This window comes from Neolamprologus multifasciatus, chromosome 15 (assembly GCF_963576455.1).
Source record: "Neolamprologus multifasciatus chromosome 15, fNeoMul1.2, whole genome shotgun sequence".
NCBI classification, from domain to species: Eukaryota; Metazoa; Chordata; class Actinopteri; order Cichliformes; family Cichlidae; genus Neolamprologus; species Neolamprologus multifasciatus.
Genome location: NC_140453.1, coordinates 17,639,792 through 17,665,710, shown reverse-complemented (window position 1 = coordinate 17,665,710; position 25,919 = coordinate 17,639,792). Strand labels below are relative to the sequence as shown.

The window sequence follows — 25,919 nt, the reverse complement described above, 5'->3', positions numbered from 1 at the left end:
CGTGCGCACTAAGGTCCGTCTGTAGCTTAATTTTTATTTAGATAACTGGAGTGTAGTTAACAACAGCCTGTCAATTAAAATGTTAAAACTGATAACTCAGTTTAATTTAAAAGAATCTTTTGAGGAACACAATTATTGAAAATTTATTTTATTTACACAGGAAATAACGTTACAACCGGAAATGGTCGCAGAGGGCGGGACGTTTTTAAAAATTGTCAACTGGTATTTGTCTGTTGAGAATTCAGCTTGCATACTTAGTGTCCTTAAAGGTAAGCATTGATATTGTGCTAATTACCTAGATCACATTCAGTAAGCGACTATTATTTAAGTACTGCTTTTTGATTTGTTGAGTATTGAAGAAATTACGACTGAAAGCTATTTTTCTATAGAGGTCGGTCGTTTTAACAGAGTTTTATGTGTCAAGCTCCCCTAGAGGGATCTCAGTGAGGCTGCGGTGAAGAAATAAATAAACTTAAATAAAACGCATCTATTTTTGAATTCTCTGGTCAGTTTGTCAGACTTCTGATTTAAGTAGTTTAACATGACTGATATCCAGATAGTTTAGAGTTTTATGTAGTCTTTGCTGTCTCCATCAGGGATTGGGGAACTCCAGGCCTCAAGGACCGGTGTCCTGCAGGTTTTGAATGTGTCCTTGATCCAATACATCTGATTCAAATAGCTAAATTACCTCCTCAATATGACTTGAAGTTTTCCAGAGGCCTGGTAATGAAGTAATAATTTGATTCAGGTATGTTGACCCAGAGTGATATCAAAAACCTGCAGGGCACTGGTCCTTGAGACCTGGAGTTCCCCACTCCTGGTCTACATCCATTGAAAGTTTATTGTCACATATCTCAGTTGCAAGATTTTAGAGTAGCCTGAATGCGAAACAAACCAAACCCAACAACAATCTCTTACAGCAGTTAATTTTATTTTACTGTTATAAAACATCTTAGTGAAAAAAAAGAAATGAAAACACCCAGGATACAAATACGGTCTTACTGTCTTGTGTTGTTTTTCCCATGCAGGTGGCTTTTATTATTGCTGACATTATACTTTTTAGGAACAGTCATGTCTTCAAAAATTCCAAGAGGTGAGGTGAATTTGAACTTTTCTAGTTATTTCAATTGATTACTTTAATTTTGTTAACAACTGTCATTCTTCAAGGTGTACACCCACCTACAGAAACAAAGAAAAACAATCATAAACAAGAATCCAAAGACACAGCAACTGCACCCGCAACAACCACTGCTGCCCAGAGACCAGATGGTGTCCTTAAACCACATAAAGAAAATGCACCAAGGTAACAAATTATGACCCGTGTGAATGGTCACAGTTGTATGAGAACAATAAAGGTTACCAAGTGCATGCATCTCAAGTTTTCCCTAGTGGTGATAGGAGTCAACTGTGGTAACAAAACTGTGCCTGATAATTTCCTGGCTTACCTATTCAGGATCATGTAGTGTAAAGACTATCAAACGTTTGCCAGTAAGCCTAAATGTGTATATTCTCTTAGTACAGCCAGACTCTAATCTGCTGAATTCTAATTTTGTTTCACTTTTTTGTCTTTTAGGAAAAATGTTGCTCATAAAGTTCAGAAGGCGTGAGTCTTTCATAATCATTAACATGGGTATTGTTTAAGCCTGTTGGTTTTTGTTTTTTTCCTAACAACTTTGTTGCACATTTTCATAGAGTCTTCACTAGATATGGACAACAAGCAGAGCTCAAAGAGCAAAATCAATGTTTGACTGCTGCCAATGAGGAGCTGGCAAAAAACCTCACAGACACACAGGTATAGAAAGTAATCGCTACCACACATGACTGCCCACTGATGTTTGTGGGCTTTTGGTTTATGCACAGCTCTCTTAAGGTTCCACCATAACATTCAAATCAGGTTGAAGTTGAACTTTTGACTGCTTTGAACAATCTTTTCTTTTTTAGCCATTCTGTTGTAGATGCTGTAGATACTGCTATTCTTTGGATTGTTGTCCTGTTGTATGAACCAGTTTATGCTTCTTTTTTTTTTTTTTTTTTTCTTCAAAATTGTGCTGTCGTGAGCTTTATCATTTAAAATATGATTATTTCAGGCCTACAGAATCTGAGGTGTAGCCCTTGTTTTGATTAGGTTTTGTTTTTGGCACTTAACTGAGCACTAAAACTGGTGCTCAGTTAAGTGCATTTATTAGCAGCACCTGGCTGCTACTTACTCTCTTAATTCCTATTCTTTTCTTTATGCATCTGTCCTCTTTAACATTATCTGGTACAAGTTTATAGGAGAAAATGCAAAAGGGCTACTTCATGAATGGATCTGACACAAAAGACGCCAAAAACCCTAACAGAATAAATGCCATGTTTGGTATTAGCCACAGCTGAACAGCCCTTCTGTGTTATCTCTTTACCATATTCTATTTAATTCTGAATTCATTTTCCTATTACAGCAAAGAGTAGCTAAGCTGGAGCTGCAGTACTGTGACCTTCAAAAAGAGAATGCAGAGGTTCAGAAAAACCTGAAAGACTGCCATGCTCTTCTGGTTACTGCCAAAATAGACCCAGGTAGAAAAAATACAAAAATATATTTATCAGTTTCAGTTTCTTCAGTGGTTTCTGTAAGAGACTTAACAGAAATACATCTTTCATTCTTAGTATTAGGCGAAAGAGTTGGAGACACTGCACGGCAGAATGAAAGTCAGAAGAAAGAGGTTATGGTATGTTTATTTGATTTCACTTTACATTATGATATGTTTACACTTGGGATTTATTCGTTACACATTTAAGCAAACTTTAATTCATATTCACGCAAATAACCGCAAGCTGGAATATAAAGGAAAACCAGAAGCATGCACTTATTAGTTTGTTTCATGCAAAAATAAATGTGCAAATAAAGAACAAATATTATAAATGCACCCAATATACATGTATTGTAGACACCCACAGGATTTATATAATCATTTACAGAAACACCGGGTTAAAATATTTACTCCTTGTATTTCAGAGCATCTCCGCAGACCTGCTCAATGAAATAAAGGCCTTTGGTGATATTGCATCACAGCAACGTGCTCGACTAGAGGTGAGTAAAACTCTGCTCAGTGAAAGTAACAGGTCACTAAAAGTTAAGTTTTATTTATTATTTTTACTTATTTTTACAACCTTTTAGGAAATCCAGGAAACGATGAGAGGCCTAGAGGAGGCACGAGAACAAATGGTTCAAGAAAGGGAGAACTTTTCCTCTGAAGCAGCTGAACTGGAAAGAGCTCTCAAAGAAGCGGAAACTCTTCTACTCTGAATGTTTTCATTGATTTCTTAATTTAAATTGTGTCCATTTAAAGAGTAAACGTTGTGTATATATATTTGCAGATATGTATTTCGATGGCAGTGTGAGTGAAACTGAATAAAGAACTCCTATTTCCACACGTTCCACATTCCTTCTTATGTCAGTATACAAAATTTAATGTCACCCAATTTGTATTTTTGTTTTTTAGCAGGGACTGGCACTTGTATAGAGGCTTTTTTTCACTTTTGGTTGTACAAAGTGCCTCACAGTGTGTCTCTTATTCACCCGTTCACACATCAGAAGCAGCAGAGCAGCAGTTCAAGGCACTCACCTGCTACCAAGTGCAACCATAGGTACATCCTTTGCCAGGAGATATGGCCAGTTAGTCGTCATGGCTATTATTATAGTCTTTAGCACTTGACTAAAGATATAAAACTATTAACAGTTTAAAATGGCTAAAAGAAGGACAAAAGTTTATATTCTGTTGATTTTTGTCAAACTATCAAAGTTCATTGCTTCCAAGACAAATTAAGACCTTTAACAGTAAAGCCATTTTCTAACATGTATTTACAATATCAACAAACCTAACTGGGACTCTGTGTGTTATTAACTATTAGAGTGTTATGCAGCAGTTTACACTTAACGATACGGGTCTTCAGTCTCAGTGTGTCTGTTTCTTCAGCTCAGCCAGTTCGAGTAGGGGTTTGTAAAGCTGCTTAGACTGGTTTTATCAGTGATGTTACTGACGCTGCTTGACTTCTCATCAGAGGCTGGAGGTAACATGCGGGAGGTTTTGTAGTAGTAGACGAACAGGAAAAAACCTGGCAAGCAGAAAGACATGGTCAGTAGTGTATAGAGAAAAGGCACTTTGCATGAAGAACATGAAATATTTTTGTTCTTTCAAATAAATATGCACAGTTTTTAATATTAAAAACTGAATTTAATCAATAAAAACATCAAGCGTTATCCTGTGAGTGGTATTATGCAACACAGTTGACTTAGAATGATTGAAAGGTGCTTGCTGGTTGTCAGTACCTTGGAAAGAATTGAGGATGGTGAAAAGGTAGAGTGCAGGGACCTGGAAGACACCATAGGCAAAGAAAGCAAAGCCCCATGTAATGCCCAGCATGAAACACAGGCCCATGACGCTTAAGATGTTTATGCTACTTTGCCCCCCTTTTGCTTTGGCTCCTTTGACATTCCTGAGACAACAGAGCCAGGACATCATGATGATGAAGGTGGTAAAAGTGAAGAGGAAGACCAAAGCATAGTAGCCTATGTTGATGATTAAGTGGACACTGTTGTCTGTTATCCAACACCTTAGAAGGAAAAGACAAGTCAGCTTTTCTGAAATTTAATATGAAATGTAATGGAATAGTAATGGTACGTAATAGTATAGCAGGCTCACATCATCACTCTATCTGCAGCGTTTCCAGTGTTTTGGTAGCTGATGACTTGTTCACCATATTTCCCAATGCAGAGCAGGACAATCCCAATAACTGAAGGCAGTACTGGAAAAATAAATGGGGAAAAAAATCAGGTGAAACAGCAAGAAGGAAAGAGTGAAGCTTTCAAGAAGTCTATAGATGTTCAATTTTTAATTATAACATAAACTTACTCCAGCTGGTAATGGCGATTTTCAGTATGTAGCGATGGATTGCGATTTTCCCTCCTGTGTACAGGCTCAGACACAGGTGGAAGGCCTGCGCAGCAAACCAGGTGAAAGTGGCCAGCATAAAATAGTGCATTAGGGCCGCCATGATCTTACAGCCCACACTGTTGTTGAGGTTCGCCACATAGTTATTGACCAGGAAAGTGAGGTTAAGCAGGAACAAGGCACACACCAGGTTGATGAGGATCTTTGTGGCATTAGTGGCCTTGATCCGCCTGTATGGGGAGATGATTAACACAGAGGAAACAAAGCGTGAAATAATAATGCCCTGTGGGTCTAAATAATTAGCAATCAAGGTATTTGTTGATTTTGGTAATTATTTCATTTTTAATTAATATAAATTTGGAAAAAACTGACAAATTCAATATTCTCAAATGTGGAGATTTGCTAAATTTAACAGTTTGTGAAAGACTAAAGCCTGCTTAGTTTTTACAAACTGTTAAATTCAGTCAAAGAAATGTGAAGGGCAGGTTGCTTCTGAGAGAAACTTGGTTTTGAATATCAGCAACCACAAAAGGTCAAATTTCCATATTGCAAATACAGTAAAATAAATATGGTTATAGACGGTAAAAGTAGGAGAGATGTTACATACAAATAACTGTTTTAAAGGGAAATTATGATAAAAGTGATATAGCCTCAAACAAAAAGTATAGACGATAATTTCAAGTTATAGTTGAACTTCCCTTTTTAAGCCATTTTAATACAAAGTCCCCAGTTTTCAGAAGCTCAAAATTTAGATTGAAAATTGACTGACAATCAGTTTCACTGCCCAATAAGACCCGTTCCCTTGTTATTTTATGACAAGTAAAGCACACATAATACCTGAAGTTGATTCAAACCCTTGAACCTTATAGGTTTTAAATGTTAACATTTTGTATAGGAGGGCCAAAGAGATGTTAGCATAAGAGAGACGTGCCATTTTTTAGCTGAAAAAACACAATAGACCTATGTGGGAGATCGCAAAAAACTTTAGGAGTTTGCAAATCTAAAATCTGGTGCTTTCTTAAATAGATGCAATACTCTGCCCAGCTCAGGAACATCAAAAGACCGCAGAGGAACACTTCACAAAATCTAACCACGTAAAGACCACTCTTGAGAAGGTGCGTGGATCACTGTCAAGATCTACAATCCAGAGACATCTTCATGAATGGAAATGGAGACAAGAAACTACACAGCACAACAAGATGCAAACCACGGCTTACATTCAAGAACAAGAAGGCCTGGTCAGCTTTTCCAGAAAGATCCCCAAGAACCTGGTGTGGTGGGATGTGGTTAGCTGCATGAGCAGGGTTCAGGGGACAGTGCCAGGGGAGATTGGCCAACACAGCTGATTTTTATCAGCTGTTCAACCTCTTGCAGTAGCTGCTGGGGCCTAGGGAGAAGCAGCATGGACTGAGAAGGAGAGCAGAGCTGGGCTGAGCAGGAGAGAGCTCCAGAGCAGAACTGAGCGATCAGCTCTGGACAGTGTGTAAATAAACGTCACCTAAAAGTCCAACTGAGAACTCTGTGTATGCATGTGTGTTGCACCAGCTAAACAGTGTTATATCTGGAATTTACTGGGAAAAAAAAAAAATCTTCGGCCACACGAAACCAATGTGTGTATCAGAATGACGCAAAATGTCACATGTTAGTCATGGTGGAGGGGATGCTATGGAACTGTATTACTAGTGTTTACTGATGATTTGACTGTCGATAGAGATAGCAGCATGCTCATATTCAAATTCAGTGTACCTGAATGCTCAGTAAAGATGACCATATGGGGTCACAGTTTGTAGCTGTGAATAAACTGTGAGGATGTCTGGGCTTGGCAAACCCGCACTTCTCCCACATGGGCTCCACGTGTACCCACACAGGGCTAACAGCAAAAAACGCAGGTGGTGCCCGTGTAGGCTAGCTGATGTGTGTCATACATCTACAGAGATGCAGGTAACATGCGCCTGCTTTTCTTTAAACAATGCTCATTCATAGAGGGTTGTGCGCTGAGGACTTAGAAATACCCCAGGAAACATGGCAGGTAAGGAAAGTATTATATTTGCATAAGATGCAGACTGATACATACTGCTGATATTTCCATTACATAACATCAGGCCCCTGTTGATGAATCTCATTTCCCTGTGGTAAACATTATGACACCTCATCACAGTGTTCCACTGTCCTGGAAAGCTGCCTTATTTACATGAAGCTTCATCACACCAGCTGCCAGAAAAGCACGTCTTTCTAAACAAGATTTTTTTAAAAAAATTCTGTACAGTGTTTGAGGCTATTGCATCAATAACAATTTTGCTCTATTTTATTCATAAAGATCCCAATCATGTTTTTTTTTTTCAGGAATATATCACCTAGTAATAGTGAGAGCTGTGAATTAATCTGGTAAAGACTTAGTTGCTTACCCTTAAACAGCAAGACTTTGCTCTTATACCCCTTTGCGCAATAAACATTACATATTTAGGTCCAAATTTTTTAAAACCTAAACAGTATTTCTATTCACGATTAAGGATTTTGACCTCTGATGATGAATTTTACAGTTTCTCTTTACTGAGTCTCTCTCTTTACAGAGATTTTTATAGTGATTTTATATCTTATTCCTGGGATAAGTATTAGAGACCTATACAGCGCAGTACTTATTATATCAGCTTATTTTCAACAGTTTTTTTCTGTAAAGCTTATTCTGTTCTTCTGTTGTCATCTGTATTTTTAATGCGCACTTTTTCTTTTCTGACTATATAGTTAAAATGCTTCAATACTGGAAAAAAAAAAAAGCCCAACTTACTACCTTGAAAGGAAGTGCATGAAGAGGACTATGGCGAGAAAGAACATGGAGAGTCCACAGCCAACTTGGGTGATGATTGTGAGGTTTTGAAAATCAGAAGCTGAAATGGTTTCATTAAGAGGAGTCTGCAAAAAGCACAGCAAAGCACATCTCATATGAAAACAGTGCCTGATGTTTACAGTGAAGAGTGTGGTTGAAGTGGAACAGAAAGTACAGCCACAGTAACAGTAACTAATTAGATAAATGGGCAAAAAATTAAGTCAACAAACTGTGGAAAATTTCTGAATAATATTCCTCAACATAAAATTGTGACCAATTTGATTATCGCCTAAAGAGTCAAATTCAAAATGAGCTCGTATTTCAAAACAGTTTAAAGATTTCATATGTTTTCTGTGATACATTGTTAATAAAATGTGGGTTTACTAATAATTTATAAATCACGTCATTCTGGTTTTATTTACAGTTTACACAGCATCCCATTTTTTGGAAGTGGGGTTGTACATCATTACAGAAGAAGAAAAACATACCATCAAGATAGCAAAAAATGTCAAATGTGAACACTGACACGTAATGCCATGTTTAGTTATATTTGTCACACAGCCATCACTCGTCCAGTTTGGTTGACTTCCTAAGAGAAATAAAACAAAGAACACAATGACGGCCTAACCATACATAAGTTCAGTTTGCTCAAGTGTCAGAATTTAGCTGCTTGTGTCGTTTGTACTCCTGATGAGAAATGGTTTCAAGACTGGTTTAAAATAAAACTTCAACTTCTGTTTCCTGATAAATAATTCCACACATTGAAAGCACCATAAAACTCACAGCAAAAACTTTTAGCATGCATCTGTGAGGAAACACACTTTCAAAACCATAAAAGTAATGTGATCAGTTTATGTCCATTTTCTGATTTGTTCTTGATACCATGATATAGCTGAATCTTTAAATTGGCCATCAGATACGTGGCCTTTGCAGTGGAAACCATGACCCCGTTGTTGATTTTTATTTTGTTATGTATTCATGCTATGATGTGGCACTCACCAGAAACTGGGTTTCTGTTTTCATTATCTCTCGCAGTGTTTTCCATGTTAAAACATTTGCATGAGCTTTTTTTTTTTTTTAAACCACCACAGCATGTATTATTGTGAATGCAGGTTAAACTGGTCCGATACTGATTCCAGTAAAACCAAAGAAATGTTGAGTTTATTTAGTCATGACAAGTCATGGCAATGTGGTTCGTTTTGTGTTTTTATAACCATCTAACACCAAATCCAGTCTCAGAGCCGTTTGGAAAAAAGAAAACACAACCTCCAGTCTATTAAGTTGTGTTTCTGTACTTAAAGTGTTCTTCTTCTTCTTTCCCAACCTTATTTTGATGTCCCTGAACATGTTTTTTATTAGTTCGGTCTCATCCGGTATTGATTTTTGTTCATTGTCATTCAATTAATATTTTCCACTTTTAAAAACTGAAGGTTGGAGTTGTTTCATATTTTTCCATATGATTAATTAATAATACATTGTTAATTGGTGAGGGACCAGACAAAGAGCGACTCAGAAGACCCTTATGAAAAGAACACCGAGGGAACAGTTTACCCTGCCCGGGATAGGGTTACCGGGGCCCCGCCCTGGAGCCAGGCCCGGGGAGGGTGCCCGAGGGCGAGCGTCTGGTGGCCGGGCCTTAGTCCATGGGGCCCGGACGGGCACAGCCCGAAGAGGAGACATGGGCCCATCCTCCCGCAGGCCCACCGCCCGCAGGAGGCGCCATAGGGGTCGGGTGCATTGTGTGCCGGGTGGCGGCCAGGAGCGGAGGCCCTGGCGGACTGATCCCCGGCTGCCAAGACTGGCAATAGGGACATGGAATGTCACCTCTCTGGTGGGGAAGGAGCCTGAGTTAGTGCGTGAGGCTGAGATGTACCGGCTAGATATAGTCGGGCTCACCTCTACACATGGCTTTGGCTCTGGAACCAGTCTCCTGGAGAGGGGCTGGACTCTGTCTCAGTCTGGAGTTGCCCTTGGTGAGAGGCGGCGGGCTGGGGTGGGTATTCTAATATCCCCTCGGCTTGCTGCCGGTACGTTGGGGTTCTTCCCGGTGGACGAGAGGGTTTGTTCCCTGCGCCTTAGGGTCGGGGAACGGGTCCTGACTGTCATCTGCGCTTATGCGCCGAGTGGCAGTTCGGAGTACCCAGCCTTCTTAGAGTCCCTGGGGGGGGGGGGGGGGGGGGGGGGGGGAGGGGGGGGGTGCTGGAAGACTTCAATGCTCACGTGGGTAACGACAGCGAGACCTGGAGGGGCGTGATTGGGAACCCGAGCGGTGCTTTGTTATTGGACTTCTGTGCTAATCACAGTTTGGCCATAACAAACACCTTGTTCGAACATAAGAGTGTCCATAAGTGCACGTGGCACCAGGACGCTCTAGGCCGTAGGTCGATGATCGATTTTGTAATCGTATCACCAGACCTGCGACCATATGTTCTGGACACTTGGGTAAAGAGAGGGGCTGAGCTGTCAACTGATCACCATCTGGTGGTGAGTTGGATCAGGTGGCGGGGGAGGACGCTGGACAGACCTGGTGCACCTAAACGCGTAGTGAGGGTGTGCTGGGAACGACTAGCAGAGGCCCCAGTCCGCGAGATCTTCAACGCACACCTCCGGCAGAGCTTCAACAGCATTCCAAGGGAGGCGGGGGACATTGAGTCCGAATGGACCATGTTCAGCGTCTCCATTGCCGAAGCTGCTGCATTGAGCTGCGGCCGCAAGGTGGTTGGTGCCTGACGTGGTGGTAATCCCCGACCCAAATGGTGGACACCAGAGGTGAAGGGAGCCACCAGGCTGAAGAAGGAGTCCTATCGGGCTTGGTTAGCCTGCGGGACTCCGGAGGCAGCCGACAGGTATCGACAGGCCAAGCGGAATGCGGCTCGGGCAGTGGCTGAAGCAAAAACTTGGGTGTGGGAGGAGTTTGGAGAGGCCATGGAAAAAGACTTTTGGACTGCCTTGAAAAGATTCTGGCAAACCGTCAGGCGTCTCAGGAGGGGAAAGCGGTGCTCTACCTGCACTGTGTATAGTGCTGGCGGAGCGCTGCTGACGTCGACTGAGAAAATTGTCAGGCGGTGGAAGGAATACTTCGAGGACCTCCTTAATCCCACTGACGCATCTTCCGAGGAGGAAGCAGAGTCTGGGGATGAGGGGGGGCGAGGTCACTGAGGCAGTTAAACAACTCCTTGGTGGCAGAGCCCCTGGTGTTGATGAGGTCCGCCCCGAGTTCCTGAAGGCTCTGGACGTTGTAGGGCTGTCCTGGTTGACACGCCTCTGCAATGTTGCGTGGAGATCAGGGGCAGTACCCGTGGACTGGCAGACCGGGGTGGTGGTCCCCATTTTTAAGAAGGGGGACCGGAGGGTGTGTTCCAACTACAGGGGGATCACACTCCTCAGCCTCCCCAGGAAAGTCTATGCCAGGGTGCTGGAAAGGAGAGTTCGTCCGCTAGTCGAACCTCGGATACAGGAGGAACAATGCGGTTTTCGTCCTGGTCGCGGAACACTGGACCAGCTCTTCATCCTCTCGAGGATACTTGAGGGTGCATGGGAGTTTGCCCAACCAGTCTACATGTGTTTTGTGGACTTGGAGAAAGCATTCGACCGTGTCCCTCGGGGTGTCCTGTGGGAGGTGTTGCGGGAGTGTGGGGTGTCTGGCCCATTGCTACGGGCCATTCGATCCCTATACAACCGTTGCAAGAGCTTGGTTCGCATTGCCGGCAATAAGTCGGACTCGTTCCCGGTGGGTGATGGGCTCCGCCAGGGCTGCCCTTTGTCACCGGTTCTGTTCATAATTTTTATGGACAGGATTTCTAGGCGCAGCCAAGTGGCGGAGGGCTTTCGCTTTGGTGGCCTCAGAATCTCATCTCTGATTTTTGCAGATGATGTGGTTCTGTTGGCTTCATCGGGTGAGGGCCTCCAGCTCATCAGAATCAGAGGAGGATCAGAACCTCCAAATCTGAGGCCATGGTTCTCAGCCGGAAAAGGGTGGAGTGCCCACTCCGGGTCGGGGATGAGTTCCTGCCCCAAGTGGAGGAGTTCAAGTATCTCGGGGTCTTGTGTGATGGGAGAAGGGAGCCGGAGATCGACAGACGGATTGGGGCTGCAGCTGCAGTAATGCGGCCGCTGCACCGGTCCGTCATGGTGAAGAGAGAGCTGAGTGTAAAAGCGAAGCTCTCAATTTACCGGTCGATCTACGTCCCTACCCTCACCTATGGCCACGAGCTGTGGGTAGTGACCGAAAGAACGAGATCGCGGATACAAGCGGCGGAAATGAGCTTCCTCCGAAGGGTGGCTGGCCTCTCCCTTAGAGATAGGGTGAGAAGTTCGGCCATCCGGGAGGGGCTCAGAGTAGAGCTGCTGCTGCTCCACATCGAAAGGAGCCAGCTGAGGTGGTTTGGGCATCTGACAAGGATGCCCCCTGGGCGCCTCCTGGGTGAGGTGTTCCAGGCATGTCCCACCGGGAGGAGGCCCAGGACACGCTGGAGAGATTATATCTCTCGGCTGGCCTGGGAAACGCCTTGGTGTTCCCTCGGATAAGCTGGAGGAGGTGGCTGGGGAGAGGGAGGTCTGGGCCTCTTTGCTTAGGCTGCTGCCCCCGCGACCCGGCCCCGGATAAAGCGGATGAAGATGGATGGATGGATGGATAATTAGCATTAAATGCTAACTTGATAAGCTTTAGGATATAAAAACCACTCGGTTAGGGATAGAAAAAAAAATCATGCCCTTTTATTCTTGTTTATGCAAATATCTAGTCCCATGGCAGGTATCTAGTGCATTTAAGCATAGAGAGATGACCTGAAACCGAGCATGAGAATGTGGAAGAAAGGTCATTTAAGTGACTTTGAATGTGGCATTGTTGTTGGTGTCATGTAGGCCGGTCAGAGTATATATGCAGAAGATTGGCTCTGACAATAAATTCACTTTACTCAAATGGACTCCATAGTCACCAAATCCCAGTCCTATAGGGCACCTTTGGGATGTGGTGAGATGTGAGATTCACATCATGGATGAACAGCCAAAAAATCTGTAGCAATTGTGTGACGCCAGTGCGAACCCAAATCTCAGAAGAATGTGTCAAGCGACTCGTGGAATCTATGCCATGAAGAAATAAGACTGCTCAAAGCCAGTATTATCAAGACAAAGTGTAACTAAAACATGGCTGATGAGTGTATGCTTCCTACTGAAATACAAGAGTTACAAAATTGTGTTGACTGTCCTGAAAATATGTGTCTACCAATACAAACAAATACAGTGTTTTTCTGTATATATTTTGGACTTTTACAGAGAGTGGGCTCAGAATTCACTGGCGTCATCATTGAGCTGATCACATAAGACTGTAACACTTCTCTCTTAAATAATGTAGAGAAGAAACTTTTTGCTCAGCTTTTCTCAGCAATACATAAATAATATGTAACACACAAAACTGTAAATGCCTTATGTCAACGTGCAAATGAAGCAGAGAAGCTACCTTGACCATTCCATGAATGACAAGACGGTATCCCTCTCTGCAAACAAATCAAAAGAAAATTAATTAATTTATGCTCTTAAAATGGAAAACAAAATAGAGAAAAAGACCCAAACTTTTCACTTACATATGTCATATTCGTAAAAACAATGTTTATTTTGTCTGTGAGGTTGGCGATAGCAGCTCCCATTTCAATGGCTAAAACTTCATTCCCTAAAACAGTACTGTTCTTCTCATCCTGAAAAATCAACTTATGGTCAATCCATCACTGAACAGGAAATTTTACATTTGAATTAGCCTGTAGCCCCTTACCTTAGCCATATTAATAAATCGGAAAAGAGCTGCAAATGGGATACTGACGTTTTGAGCAATAGCTTTATTAAAAGCTTCTTTTGGCAGCGTAACGGCTCTTGAAAATGTTTTCAAAGTTTCTGTGTTGTCTATAATCTGCAGGAAAGAGCACAGAAAGAGTCAGGCTCAGTGCATATTTACCTGGATCTTACTCAAAATACCACAAAAATCTGCAATGTGATGCCCAAGTAAGCGGTAACTTGAACATACTGTAATAACTACATAATAATCTTAACTGTTGTTTTTAGTTGCTGTAACTATTTCAATTGTACAAAAAAATCAATAATAAAAAGGAAGTCGTAGGATTACATGCAATTATGGGCAAAGGCCCCTTCCAGTTTTTAGGTGTCATAATTTCTAGGTAAATCTTAAATCGAAGCAATGACATTTTGGGAACCCGCTACTGCTGGGATTTTAGTGGAGGAAATGCTAGGACAGAACAATAGAACGTGTAAAAGTCAAAATAAATTTAATTCCACCTACATTTATGCTGTCATTTGGAGACTGATAAGCAAATAATACTTCTGCTACTTCGTCTTTATGTGTTTCTTTCACCAAAACTCCTTTGACTCCTTCTCCTACAGATATTTCAGCTGAAGATCCACTTATGTTCTTCGCCAAGTTGCTTATGCCATTCATTAGTTTACTGTAGACAGATGTGAGAACATTTCTATATTATACTGTAAATGTAAGATGCTGTACGTAAAATCAGTTAAAAAAAAACAAACATGTTTTACAGTGGGGGGTTTTTAAATGTCAAAAACCAAACTAAACTTTTCAGCATTTTCATTCTGGGGAAACTAATATAGGAGTTTTTCAAAGCTGCTAGAATGTCTTACACGTAAGTTGTTTTTTGGCAGCAATGTGTGATGCACAGTTTAATTGTATTAGTGGGATATGGAGATCACTTTCAACTCTTCATTTCAATAGTAAGGGTTACTGATCTTGAGCCCAGTAGGTAGTAGTGCCTAAATCTAAGTAGCAAGTAAAGCAAAACTCGACAGTGAGTGGAAAATGAGAAAAACCGAGTGGATTTAGATCTTCTAGATATAGATCTTCTTAAATAACTCAATAGAAAATAAATGATGAATACATGCAGTATATCATTTGGTAAGTGAGTGTGTCTTACGCGGCATTTGCAGCAATAATTTCTCCTCCTTTTTCAGAAAGTGTTGTATTAAGTACTTTTGTCTCCTCAGGCTTTTTCACTGGATTGTTACAGTTTATACAGTTGGTGGTTGTTGAGGTTATGTTGATTATGTATTCATTCTGGAGATTTGGAGCTGGAAGGTGGAGAATTTAGGTTTAAACTTAAGAACTCCACATTTAACAAAATATAGAGAAAGGTGTTATTTTACTCTCAGCATTTTACTTATATGAATTTTATTTAATCAAATGATGGCGTAATGCAAAGACTCTGTTAGGCAAGATTTGTCTGATTCATTGTGCACTCATCAGGAAAAATGGCTATTATGAAAGTGTGATACTTGCCTGCACTTGCCTAAACTTACCCATGGTACTGCATTCTTCTTTATCATAGGCAGAGTTTTTACACACTGTGGTTGTATTGATACATCTGATTTGACAAGACCCTTCAGCATTATTTTGTCAGATTTTACCACCACAATCAGAGAAAGAAAGGCAGGAGAAAAAAAATTAACATTGCATTCTAATCCTTATTTTCAAGGTTTCAACTTTTAAATGTTTCCTATTAGCTCTGCATTTTATCTTTTCATTGATATGAATTTACCTCTTTCTGTGGTATTGAAAACACAGTTTTCACCTGGATCTGGATGACAAAAATGTTTGGTTAATTAGATTTTTTATTTTTTTATTTTATCATTTATCATATTTTATCATTTTTTATATATATTTTTTAATTTTAATTTGCTAACTATGCTGAAAAAACAAGAAGTTCAAAAATATAAAATACCGAAGAGTTGTTTTACCTGTAAAGTTAAATTGTGTGGCGTTGCAGAATGTCCCATACAGAACGTACATATGCACACGTCGATCTATATGCCATTTTGAAATGTGAAGTTTCAAAATGCTGCCATTGTTTTTAATTTTTGGCCAAGTGTCCTGAATTCCTCTGGTATAATTTTCTGGTATTAAAAAACAACATACAGATACATTTTTATTTGCTAAAATGTTGATTAGAAAGTCAAATATTGGCAACTAAAACAACATGAAACTAAGCTGGACTCACCCAATTCAGTTCCGTTTGGCTCTACAAATACTATGCAATTCACTTTTGCTGTAAAGGCAAAGAACAGTGTGTGTTTTTAATACATTTAAATCTTTTACATGCCTTAACAACTATAAATCAATATCTAGAAAAAAAACACTTTCAGAATTTTATTGGATTGACATTTTAACAAGGTCTAAATAAAGTGCATTTACAGGGATGAGGCATCTCACACAGGACAAAACATCCATGTAAATGTGTTGCACTTCATGTTCATCTAAACTTGGAGTTTGTCCCAACATGCTTAAGTAACCTGTACAAGTTACTAGATTATAACACATCAAAAGGCTCCTTTAAATGAATTAATCTCCATAAAGTCTTGTCGAACCAGGTCTCATATTAAAAAAAACGAAATGCATTTCCAATCAAAGTTCCCAGAAATTTCAATCCCAGTCCAATTAATTTCAACAGGTCAAATCTTTGGCTTTTGTTTAATTTCCTCTTTGTTGGACGGTGATTGCAAAAACAGAGAATCTCATTTCATCGCAACTTGTGAAAAATGAGAAGCAGTTGTAACTGAAATGTGTATTTGACTTACTCTGGTTCCAGTAGTTTGTTGCACTGATATTGCCATAGAAACTATCGACAACAACAAAACTTTCTTTCTTGAAACAGTTTCTGATATCCATGAAATTATTTCTTGAACAGCCATGTCTAGGTTCGGATGAACCTGAAATAAAAATTGACAAATATTTTTATCGATTTAGTTAACACTGACATTATAGCTACCACAGTTGAACTTGTGATATTCAAAATTTTGGTCGTCTTGTTTAAAAAGTATAATTCATTTAAAGAAAAATGAATTGTGATACACTAGCACTTGCTGAACGTTTAGCTAAGATAACAAATGTCCTGTAAAGATTCAGCAGAATTCATGTACTCACCTGGAACCTGCAAAATGCTCATTAACAAAACCAAAGCAGTCCAACTGAGCCGAGTCATGTTTGGATGGGATGTGATGTGAGTCAGGATGTGTGACTCATTCAGTCCTGCAGTTAACATATACCAAGTATTGTTCAAAAGCCATTTTTAAAAAGGAACTTTCAGCCAAAGATGCCCTAAGCATTTCATTTTTTACCTTTCTCTGGCTGAAGTCAAATCATTAGTCAGCAGAGCACCTGGAGAGGAACTGAACCTCTGGCGATATGCACTTGTTGTCAAACTTTGGGTAGATACCCACTGCACAAATTTTGTCTTGCAAATTCAGTTTCTGAATATGTCATCAGACTTGAGTGTGCTATGCAAAGCAGGCATAGGAACTGTGATGTGCTTGGATGAGGATCCAGGGCTAATTTTGTGAGCTCCACACTGGCTGTTATCATGTTGTGCATACAGCATCATTTTTTTAATGAAGACGTGTTAAAAGCGTAACCTTTCAGGAGGATTTGTATCCTAAAACTCTCATAAGTGATCATTTCTCATCATTTCAAGCAGATGAAATATGTTCATATTATTTAACAGCTCAGATGCTATCTGTGTTGCCAAGTGACACCAGTGTCACTGTGGGTCCTTAAGGGTTAATGGAAACATAAATAATGTTATTCACAAAAAACTATAATGAGCTAAATGAAAACTCGGAGTAAAGACCCGACTATGGCCTTTAACAACAAAGCAGAGGTTATCAGTTTCAGTGTCAATCTATATTTTTGGAAACAAGTCTGCGTCACAAACAACCTTCCACGTTTTCAAAGGTGTGACATTAAAATCAGTATCACAGTGGGTGGAAAATGAAAGATTTGACCTGTTTTGCTCAGTAAACCACATTTATTGACACAACTATATGAGTATTGCAATATTTAGTCTAAATTCTTTGGGCTAAATATTTGGACAATATTTGGGCTCTGGACACCACCACAGAGAACATTTAGGATGTGATCAAAGCCCTGATTTTTGCCTGTAATTATAAAGGTCTGACAAAATTATTTCATTAACTGTTAATGAATTACAGCCATTTTTATATATTTCCTCCTATTTTCAGTGCGGCTCAAAAGTAATAAGTGGTTTTATGGCCACACGAGCTCAGTTTCCTTGTTAAAAATTAGATCTGGAGCTGATTTTCAACTATTAAACTTTTTTTTTAAAGACCATCATTATGCTGAAAAACCACAACAAACCTATCAGAGAGAAAGTCAAAATTTCAGGATTATAATTACTCTAACTATGACGATAAACTATAATCTATAAACTATAATCTATAGCTAACTATAATCTGCAGACACCTTCATGAATGTACATACTGTGATTTTGCAGTGAGGTACAAATCACTGATTAGAAAGCATCTGTCTAGTTTTGAAAAGAAAAACGAAGAGTAACTCGCCCTAGGATGATAAGAAAAGTATACAGCAGGAAAGTAATAGTCCATGATCCAAAATATACTGCGCCTGTATATGTATGCATGTATGTATTGCATCATCTTTATTTGTGGTGCATATAAATTAGACGTAATGTTAAGGTACGGGCATAATGATGATGATGTGACTGCTGACAGAAACAGCTGGATGAATTGTGACAGCTATCTCATGATGACCAAGGGAAAATTATGCTTAGATTTGTAGCATTTTATTGGCCATGTCATTTAAAAATCAGAAGGTCAACTATATTCTTTAACAAAGTGTTGAGATCGTTTGCTGTGGCACCTCAAATTGGGGTTGGCTGCAACTTGTCTTGAAATGTAACAGTTTCCTAATGTGACATCATTAATCAACTACCCATCAGTTATAAAGTCACAGTGTATATAAGATTTCACTCTGTAGACTTCCATGATGAAACTGTGATGGAGGTATAGCTCGAGGGAGGGTAGAAAACCACTTCAACAGCATCAGTGGAAGATAGAAGAAATCTGTGCTGTTAATGGAGCAATAACGACCCTCAGTGATGTGACTAAGAGCCCAACACTCATGTTATACAGCCTTAGAAGTTAGAAGATGACTCTTGTAAGGCACACATCTGCCAAACAGTATTTAAAGCATCCTGAGAATGAAAGAATTTCTTGGAAAAACATTGTCGGAATTTTGTTGGCTTTCCAAAAAAGGCAGACATTTCATATTTGCACATAAACAAATAACCCGAAGGTATTCCATTGAATTTAATTTTGAACCTCTCTTTCTCAACATTTGAAGTTACTGCTGTTATTGTAGTCAGTGTGACTGGGAATTTGACTGTCTGGCAATTCCCACATGGATGCCGGTTTTTTCCATTTCTGCTTACTTCTAAAAAAGTCGCCCATAGGGGCTGCTTGCTGATAAGCTCTTGCTGCTGATGTATTTATAGTACTATCTCATATACACGAAATCATTTACATTTTGTATTTTATTTTTTCTTGGTAACAATATTTGCATGCTGTTGTGGTTAAGTGGAGTTGTTGAGCTGGAATTAGTTTGCATTTTCTTTGCTTACAAGTTGCCTGTGCTGTCTGAAATAAACATGTTAACTTTAAGATTTATGAGTTTATGTTTCAGTTCCCACACTCACTAAAAGCCTCAGGGTCTCAGTATTAGACTGGATGATGAACACCTCACATTATCTGTGCACTGTCTCCAGTCAGGTTAGTGTAACCTGGTATTAACAGTCCACGGAGTGACTTTTTCTAGTCAAGAAATAGTGTGGCACGCAACTCTTCATATACCAACAGTGACACATAAACAAATAACAGGCAAAGTATGTACCTGTTGAGCACATAAGCTCTTGGAAGCACACCGAACACTTCCTGTCCAGCACAAAACAGCACACATGTAGTCAATGTTTAGCCAAATTCCCCTCTATGCCACACACAGAGGAGCGTTTATCAGCAGCTACAAAGCAACACTTTTTCTTGCATTAATAAATAAACACCAAAATGACTGAAAAGAGCAAATATAAGCTAGAAGACTCTTGCAAACACTCACATGGACAGATATGAAAATGTTATTACACTAAATAAAAGACATATTATTCCATGCATGCACAGTAGAATGTGGATGAGCGACAAAGGGAAGATATATTCTTGCACATTAATTTAAGTCAGAGGCTTGGGACCGATCTCAGTGTGAAACACACTCATTGGTTAACAACGAAAATCAGAAGCAAACAATTACCCCTGGTTCCATAGTGTAGCGGTTATCATGTCTGCTTTACACGCAGAACGTCCTGGGTTCAAGCCCCAGTGGAACCACTTACTTTATAGCAGCTGGACAGTGTAGTGGTAAGATATACACCTGTTCAATTCCCACCATGCTAAAAACCAGCCCTGGAGAGGCGCAGACTGCCTGCAGTTCAGGACAGAAGCATTTCACTATATGTTGTACTGTGTATGTGACAAATAAAAAATTGTATTTGTAACCGCCTCTCTATCAATAATGAGGACCAATAATAAAATTAACACCATGTTTTAATCAGTAAAACTTGACACTGGTATTTGAGCCTATAAGCTTATCAGCAAAGGTGTTTACTCTTATCACAAAGCAAATGAGCCAAAGGCCATTTTCTCTTTAGTCTTTTGTAACCACAAGACTCGTCCCCTGTTGGCAATTTCTTTCTTTCTTTTTTTTTTTTTTAAAAAAGCAGTTTTAAGTAAATTTGGATTGATTTTACCTGAAAGCAAGGGCACAATTTTTAATGTGGTCCATGTTTGAGTTCTAAAACTGGCAAGCTTTATTAGCAAACTGCATCCATAGACTGCATGAGTACATCACACAGGCATACATCTATTACTGCCAAGTCACATATAAATTCACAAAAACTATAATCAGACTCCTTAGACTGGTTGCACACTTTAGTCAGCTTCTAGTAGATGGTGGCAGAAAGTCTAACACTGAATCAAACTGAGCATCAGAATGGGAAACAAAGGTGATTTAAGTAACTTTAAACATGGCATGGCTGTTGGTCCCAGACAGGCTGGTCAGATTATTCCAGAAACTGTTGATCTGCTAGGATTTCTAACAGAGCTCAGTTCAGTTCATTTTTATTTCAAACATATACATTCACCAACATTTCATAATATAATTCCATGCATTTGTTTGAAAAGGAGTAGGCAGAAGTATATACTTATTTAGCCCTACCCTCTTAAGTTTACGTCTTAATCATTTCCTCATAATCTAAATTTGAACAACAAAAACGTATATACAATGCCTTCAACTTAGCACATAACGTCACAAAAATATTTTCTCATATTCAATTAAAACTATATTTAGATTTACTCATTTGCAGAAGAAAATAAACATCATTTTGATTTGATAGGAAGGCAGCAGTAACTGAAATAACCACAGGTTGCAGCAGAAGAGCATCTTTGAACATACAACACATCACACCGAAAACAGACAGGCTACAGCAGCTGGTCGTGTAGTGTGTGGGGAACATTTTCTTGGCACACTAAAGGGCCCTTAGTACCAATCAAGCATTCTTTAAACACCACAGCCGACCTTGGGTATTGTTGCTAACCATGTCCATCTCTTTGTGACCACACTGTAACCATCTTCCAATGACTGCTTCCAGCATATTGCAAGGTTTCAGTATTCTCACAATGGTTTCTTGAACATGACAGAGGGTTCACTGTACTCAGATGGCCTCCATAACCACCAGATTTCATTCCAATAGAGCACCTTTAGGATGCAGTGGAACGGGAGAGTCACATCATGGAAAATGATCAGCTGCCAAAAAGTGATTGTAGGAATTTAAACCGTTGTTAATGTTGTGACTTTTTCCCCTGTAATCTGTCAAAAAGGGAGAAGGTGCAACCAGTTCACTACAGTGCATTTACCAACATAAGCAAAGCTATTAGACATTACAAAAACAAAAGAAATAGAAACATCGATGTTAGCAAGGACTTGTCCAGTGAGTGTAGTGTCCTAGATTTTCCTCACGAGGGCAGTATAGGAGTTATTTGAGACAAAGTAAACGAAGAAGTGCATGGCGGAAGGAGATACAGTAGTCACCCTGATGCGGAGAGCAATAATAAACGGCACTGACACGAGTGAGTAGCAAAAACGCACTGCAGGAGATATAACGGGGAGGTTTAGTTTCTGTCTGGATTCTTGCGCTTCTCTAATTAATGCATGCAGTGATGTTTGTAACCCGCTGGCTCCATAGATAAACTGCTCTGTCTAGGACACTTAATGACAACCAACCCGAAGTGCATTCCTTTTCTCTGTGAACTGTAACACACCAGACACTTATGTGCTAATTTCACACTCATTAAAAGACATTCACTCTTATATACTTCGCAAATAATCAAGGTTTACTAGCTGTCATCGCATTCCAGTTTGCCAGACTATCCATTGTCCCAGTGTAAAATGCCCAAAGTTAAGCGATGAAACAAAGCTGATGTATCCCGAATGACAGATGGGACCCCGAAAGTGTTTTTACTCGTAACTTGTGCGGTTTGTTCAGTAACAAGTAAAAGTAAAACAAGCAAAGAAATTAAATTGGACTATTTTTGAATGGAGGCTGGCTTGATTATGAAAACTGGATAATTAAACAGTTTTTATTTTCGCTTGAAAGACAATTATTGATGTTTAAATTGTGTTTGATGTTGAGCTTTGTGATATTAGTTCTTAAATTGTGAATGCACTGTCGAATAATCTCATCATTTTTTCTTAAGGTTTAGGATATGTCTGCAGGCTGTGTAAGATGGGTGCTAAGCCATGCAGTGAGAATGGTGAGTGGTGGGAGTCCCGTGTATAAGCCACCAGCCTTAAGATTTACAATATGCAGCAAAAGATGTAATATCATCGCTGCCTCTTGGAGACGGTCTGCTTTCTCCACTGAAGTACACAATACAGAACAAACTCCAGCCACGCCAAAGAAGAAAAAGCAAGATCCCCGAGCAAATGCCTCGATCAGCAGCATCGGCCGTAAGATCCCTGAGCGTCAGATACAGGTGATAAGTGCAGCTGGTGAGAACCTGGGCGTCATGCACCGTGCAGATGTCATCAGAATGATGGATGAGGAGGGTCTCAAGTTAGTGCTACTCAGTGAGCACAAAGACCCACCAATCTACCAGCTGATGAGCGGCAAACAGATCCACGAGGAGCAACTAAAAATGCGGGAGAAGAAGAAAGCGAAAGCAGGTAGATCGTTACCAGATGCTTTTCTCATTCCTCTCTATCCTACTGCCTTCAACCCAGACATTATGTTGAAGGATGTCTCAGTTCCTAAAATGTTTCTGAAGGACAAAGGACAGGGGAGGTAAGGCAGAGGAGCTATAATTGAGGATGCTCAGGTGTATCCTTTGCAGAAGTGTTTTCACCTTGAACATATTAACGAGGCATGGCACACAGCCAGTTCTCTCTCCTTGCATTCCTTCTTTGTCCTCGCTGGGAAAATAAGGCTCCAGGAGAGGATGTGAGGAAAGGAACTGGGGATGTACAAACTGAGAAATGAGAAAAGAGGCATTACCTAGGTCAGTTTAAGGACAGTTCAAGAAATAAAGAGTTACATTACACCAAAGTCATACCCTTTGCTTGAAATTGTCATAGACTTTAGAAAAGCACTTTTGGGGTGACAGGTTGACAAGCAGCTGTAAGTCCAAAAATAGTTGTTTTTTCTGCTCCAGTTCCTGTGCAGGTGAAGGAGCTCAGCTTTTCAGTTGGCATAGCGTCTCATGACCTCACCACAAAGCTGAAGCAGGTGGAGAGCTGGCTGGAAAAGAAACACCATGTGAAGATCACTCTGCGGGCACTACGTTGTGAATCTGCAGTTAACCTGGTGAGGAAGAACGCCTATAAACCTGAGCGAATTCCTTGATTATTCTTTTATTCAGTAAGGGTCTGAGTTGTGACTAATATAACATAACAAATGTATATACATGTATTGTTGCAGTGGTTAATCTACCACTATGTCAATTTTCAAATTCATTATTTCACAAAAAAGCAGAGAAATGGGCAATGCACGCTATTATTTGATTAAGATGCCAAATTACAATTATTCAATTGTATTCCTGAAGAAAAAAATGAGTTTTAGAGATTAATTGTTTTGCTTGATTCATTTCTGGCTTCTCAGAGAAGTTCCCCGTGTCGTTTCAAATACAGTAAGGAGCTTATTTAGCAATAAGCGAATGTATTTTTTTTAAAATCCCTCTTATTGGTTCAAAAATATTTAGATGTAAGTCTTGCTTAATTACTTAAACAAAACTTTGCACAGCAATTAAGGGCTGTTTATAACAAAAACATTAAAGTAAAATAGGAGTAAGTAAAATCCTCAGCACTAAAAACTCAGCATTGCTCATATTCCAGTAAAAATTAGTTTCGCATTTACGTTTTTTTTTTCTTCCCTAAAAGCTTTTTATGCAGAAACATCTTTGTGTTTTCTTTCCACAGGATGCTGCTCTGGAGCAAATCGTGGAACAAATGGAAGTAATGGTGGGATTTGTCTCGAGGCCAAAAGTGATACGTGATGGCCAAGCAGCCGTGTGCATCCTCCGACCGCCTTCAGCAAAGGAACTGTCACAAAAAAGAAAGAACAAGGCTGCAGAAGCACAGCCTGCCAACTCCACTTCAGAGGCCGCTCAGAGTGAAACGTCTCCTGTTGGCAGCACGGACACAACACAAGGGTCCACACAGCACTGATGTGACAGAAATAAAACTTTTTCACAAAAGCAAGTTGGAGTTTGTGCCTACGTGCCACAACTTGTTTCGTCAATCAGACTTTGTAGTTTAAAAGTTTATAACCCAGGGCATGGAGGTCCCACGGGATACAAGACCAGGCGGTCATTTAACCTTTGGCACAAACGCAAAATTGCTTAACAGAGCCACAAAATGACTGTACAGAAAACTGCAAACAACAAAATAACAGTGAAGAAACATAATGAGATACAAACGCACAAAATGTCCATATACACAAAATATTTCATGTAGGCAGCCACCAAAAGGCAAAATGACTAGAAGCACATGTAAAATAAACAAAAAAGTGACAAAAAAAGACATCAAAAAGAGACACAAAGCGATTCAAAACAGATAAAACATAGCTTTAAACACAAGGTAACAACAAGGTAAACACAAGACTTAAAATAGGAAAAAATGTGTATGAATTAAACAATAAAAATTAAAGACCTAATACAGCAAGAAACACTTGCAATAAAAGCAAAATTAAGCAATATGAACGGTGGGAGAAACAAACCTAGACAGATAAAAGCAGTGAGAAATGCAGAAATGCAACACAGTAAAAAACAATTATACATCTTATTTGTTTGCCTCCATGTGAGGGGGAAGGCTGTTGTTTTATAATTATGGATAAATGGATCAAGGGCATTTTTGAGAGGCTGAAACTTGCAGGTTTTGACTTAACGTTATGTGTACACTGCAGCATTCCAGATACAGCAGCGGTCCCCAACCTTTTTTGCACCACGGACCGGTTTATGCCCGACAATATTTTCACGGACCGGCCTTTAAGGTGTTGCGGATAAATACAACAAAATAAAACTAGTACCGGTACCGAAAAAAAGAAAATTTATTCATAACACACATGAAAAGACCCAGGAAAACCGAGTTAACGATAAAAACGATAACAAAATAACGCTGAAAACCGATAAAAACCCTGAAAACCACACATTTCACACCTGAGCCTCAACTCTCGCGACCCGGTACCGGTCCGAGGCCCGGGGGTTGGGGACCGCTGAGATACAGGATGAATCTGCATCTGGATTCATTTATAAGATCTTCTTGAGCAAATCAACATGTCTTCAATGTTTTCTTATTGTGAAGCTATGGCGGGAACTTGAAATTACTTTTTGTAAATGTCTGAGTTTAAAAGTCATTTTAAATTCGCAAAAACCCACTAAAACCATCAACACGACGTGAAGAAATGACTTCATGTCCAAAATCTATATTGAAGTGAGATCAGCTGAAATCAAACTGAGGTCCAGTTGTACTTTCATGTAATACCTGTTTGTACCACACGGTAGTGCAGTAAGTCAACATTGCTTTTGTTTAACCAAGAAATGGTTATTTTATGTTTGAGCGATGGCAGCGTGCAGACAGTGTTTGTTGTCAGATGAGAGTAGTGTTAAAAATATGGGATATAACTGGTCTGTGTTAACATGACACAGGCCCAGTGTCATGTTACTGAAAAGTGTCCACTGAAACCACTGCCTGCAATTTTCACCTAACATTTGTACTTATCACTGGAATAAAATATATATAT

General features: G+C 39.9%; 3 protein-coding genes, 1 long non-coding RNA gene and 1 other non-coding gene across 6 annotated transcripts in view; 4 read left to right on the top strand and 1 right to left on the bottom strand.

Annotated features, from left to right (window-relative positions):
• The window catches only part of LOC146501882 (uncharacterized), a 230,233-nt gene that overhangs the window by 197,097 nt on the left and 7,217 nt on the right, over positions 1–25,919 (top strand). The gene's annotated exons all lie outside the window — the stretch shown is intronic.
• On the top strand, positions 145–3,410 carry knstrn (kinetochore localized astrin (SPAG5) binding protein). The gene is made up of 9 exons (XM_085133593.1): positions 145–269; positions 1,029–1,093; positions 1,168–1,303; positions 1,574–1,603; positions 1,693–1,792; positions 2,439–2,553; positions 2,644–2,705; positions 2,993–3,067; positions 3,155–3,410. Exons 2-9 carry the CDS (start codon positions 1,072–1,074, stop codon positions 3,281–3,283), a joined length of 669 nt encoding a protein of 222 aa, XP_084989719.1. The 5' UTR covers positions 145–269; positions 1,029–1,071; the 3' UTR covers positions 3,284–3,410.
• LOC146501885 (adhesion G-protein coupled receptor G2-like) lies at positions 3,467–16,992 on the bottom strand. The gene is made up of 18 exons (XM_085133567.1): positions 16,885–16,992; positions 16,691–16,795; positions 16,345–16,476; positions 15,768–15,815; positions 15,508–15,663; positions 15,309–15,347; positions 15,070–15,150; positions 14,688–14,841; positions 14,042–14,204; positions 13,520–13,654; positions 13,335–13,445; positions 13,211–13,247; positions 8,241–8,341; positions 7,717–7,838; positions 4,890–5,158; positions 4,680–4,782; positions 4,307–4,590; positions 3,467–4,092 (listed from the first exon to the last, which is right to left on the bottom strand). The coding sequence occupies exons 2-18, from the start codon at positions 16,746–16,748 to the stop codon at positions 3,950–3,952; spliced, it is 2,136 nt and encodes a 711-aa protein (XP_084989693.1). The 5' UTR covers positions 16,749–16,795; positions 16,885–16,992; the 3' UTR covers positions 3,467–3,949.
• On the top strand, positions 19,884–19,956 carry trnav-uac (transfer RNA valine (anticodon UAC)). Its single transcript has one exon. It is a non-coding gene; the product is annotated as a tRNA-Val (tRNA).
• mtif3 (mitochondrial translational initiation factor 3) lies at positions 21,655–25,323 on the top strand. 2 transcript variants are annotated; one of them, XM_085133587.1, is made up of 4 exons: positions 21,655–21,753; positions 22,381–22,849; positions 23,335–23,486; positions 24,098–25,323. In XM_085133587.1, the coding sequence occupies exons 2-4, from the start codon at positions 22,390–22,392 to the stop codon at positions 24,344–24,346; spliced, it is 861 nt and encodes a 286-aa protein (XP_084989713.1). In that variant the 5' UTR covers positions 21,655–21,753; positions 22,381–22,389; the 3' UTR covers positions 24,347–25,323. The 2 variants fall into 2 exon arrangements, with proteins under 2 accessions (XP_084989713.1, XP_084989714.1); XM_085133588.1 differs by having other exon boundaries at positions 21,677–21,753; positions 22,387–22,849.

Bases quoted from the DNA above. Each gene is read 5' to 3' on its own strand.
- knstrn (XM_085133593.1), top strand. From the start codon at position 1,072: ATGTCTTCAAAAATTCCAAGAG. The intron at 1,304-1,573 runs GTAACAAATTAT...TTTGTCTTTTAG, and splicing joins CATAAAGAAAATGCACCAAG to GAAAAATGTTGCTCATAAAG. The intron at 2,706-2,992 runs GTATGTTTATTT...CTTGTATTTCAG, and splicing joins GTCAGAAGAAAGAGGTTATG to AGCATCTCCGCAGACCTGCT.
- LOC146501885 (XM_085133567.1), bottom strand. From the start codon at position 16,748: ATGACTCGGCTCAGTTGGACTGCTTTGGTTTTGTTAATGAGCATTTTG. The intron at 14,842-15,069 runs GTAAGTTTAGGC...TCCACCTTCCAG, and splicing joins AGAAGAATGCAGTACCATGG to CTCCAAATCTCCAGAATGAA. The intron at 13,248-13,334 runs GTAAGTGAAAAG...ATTTGTTTGCAG, and splicing joins TTTTTACGAATATGACATAT to AGAGGGATACCGTCTTGTCA.
- mtif3 (XM_085133587.1), top strand. From the start codon at position 22,390: ATGTCTGCAGGCTGTGTAAGATGGGTGCTAAGCCATGCAGTGAGAATG. The intron at 22,850-23,334 runs GTAGATCGTTAC...TTTCTGCTCCAG, and splicing joins GAAGAAGAAAGCGAAAGCAG to TTCCTGTGCAGGTGAAGGAG. The intron at 23,487-24,097 runs GTGAGGAAGAAC...TTCTTTCCACAG, and splicing joins GTGAATCTGCAGTTAACCTG to GATGCTGCTCTGGAGCAAAT.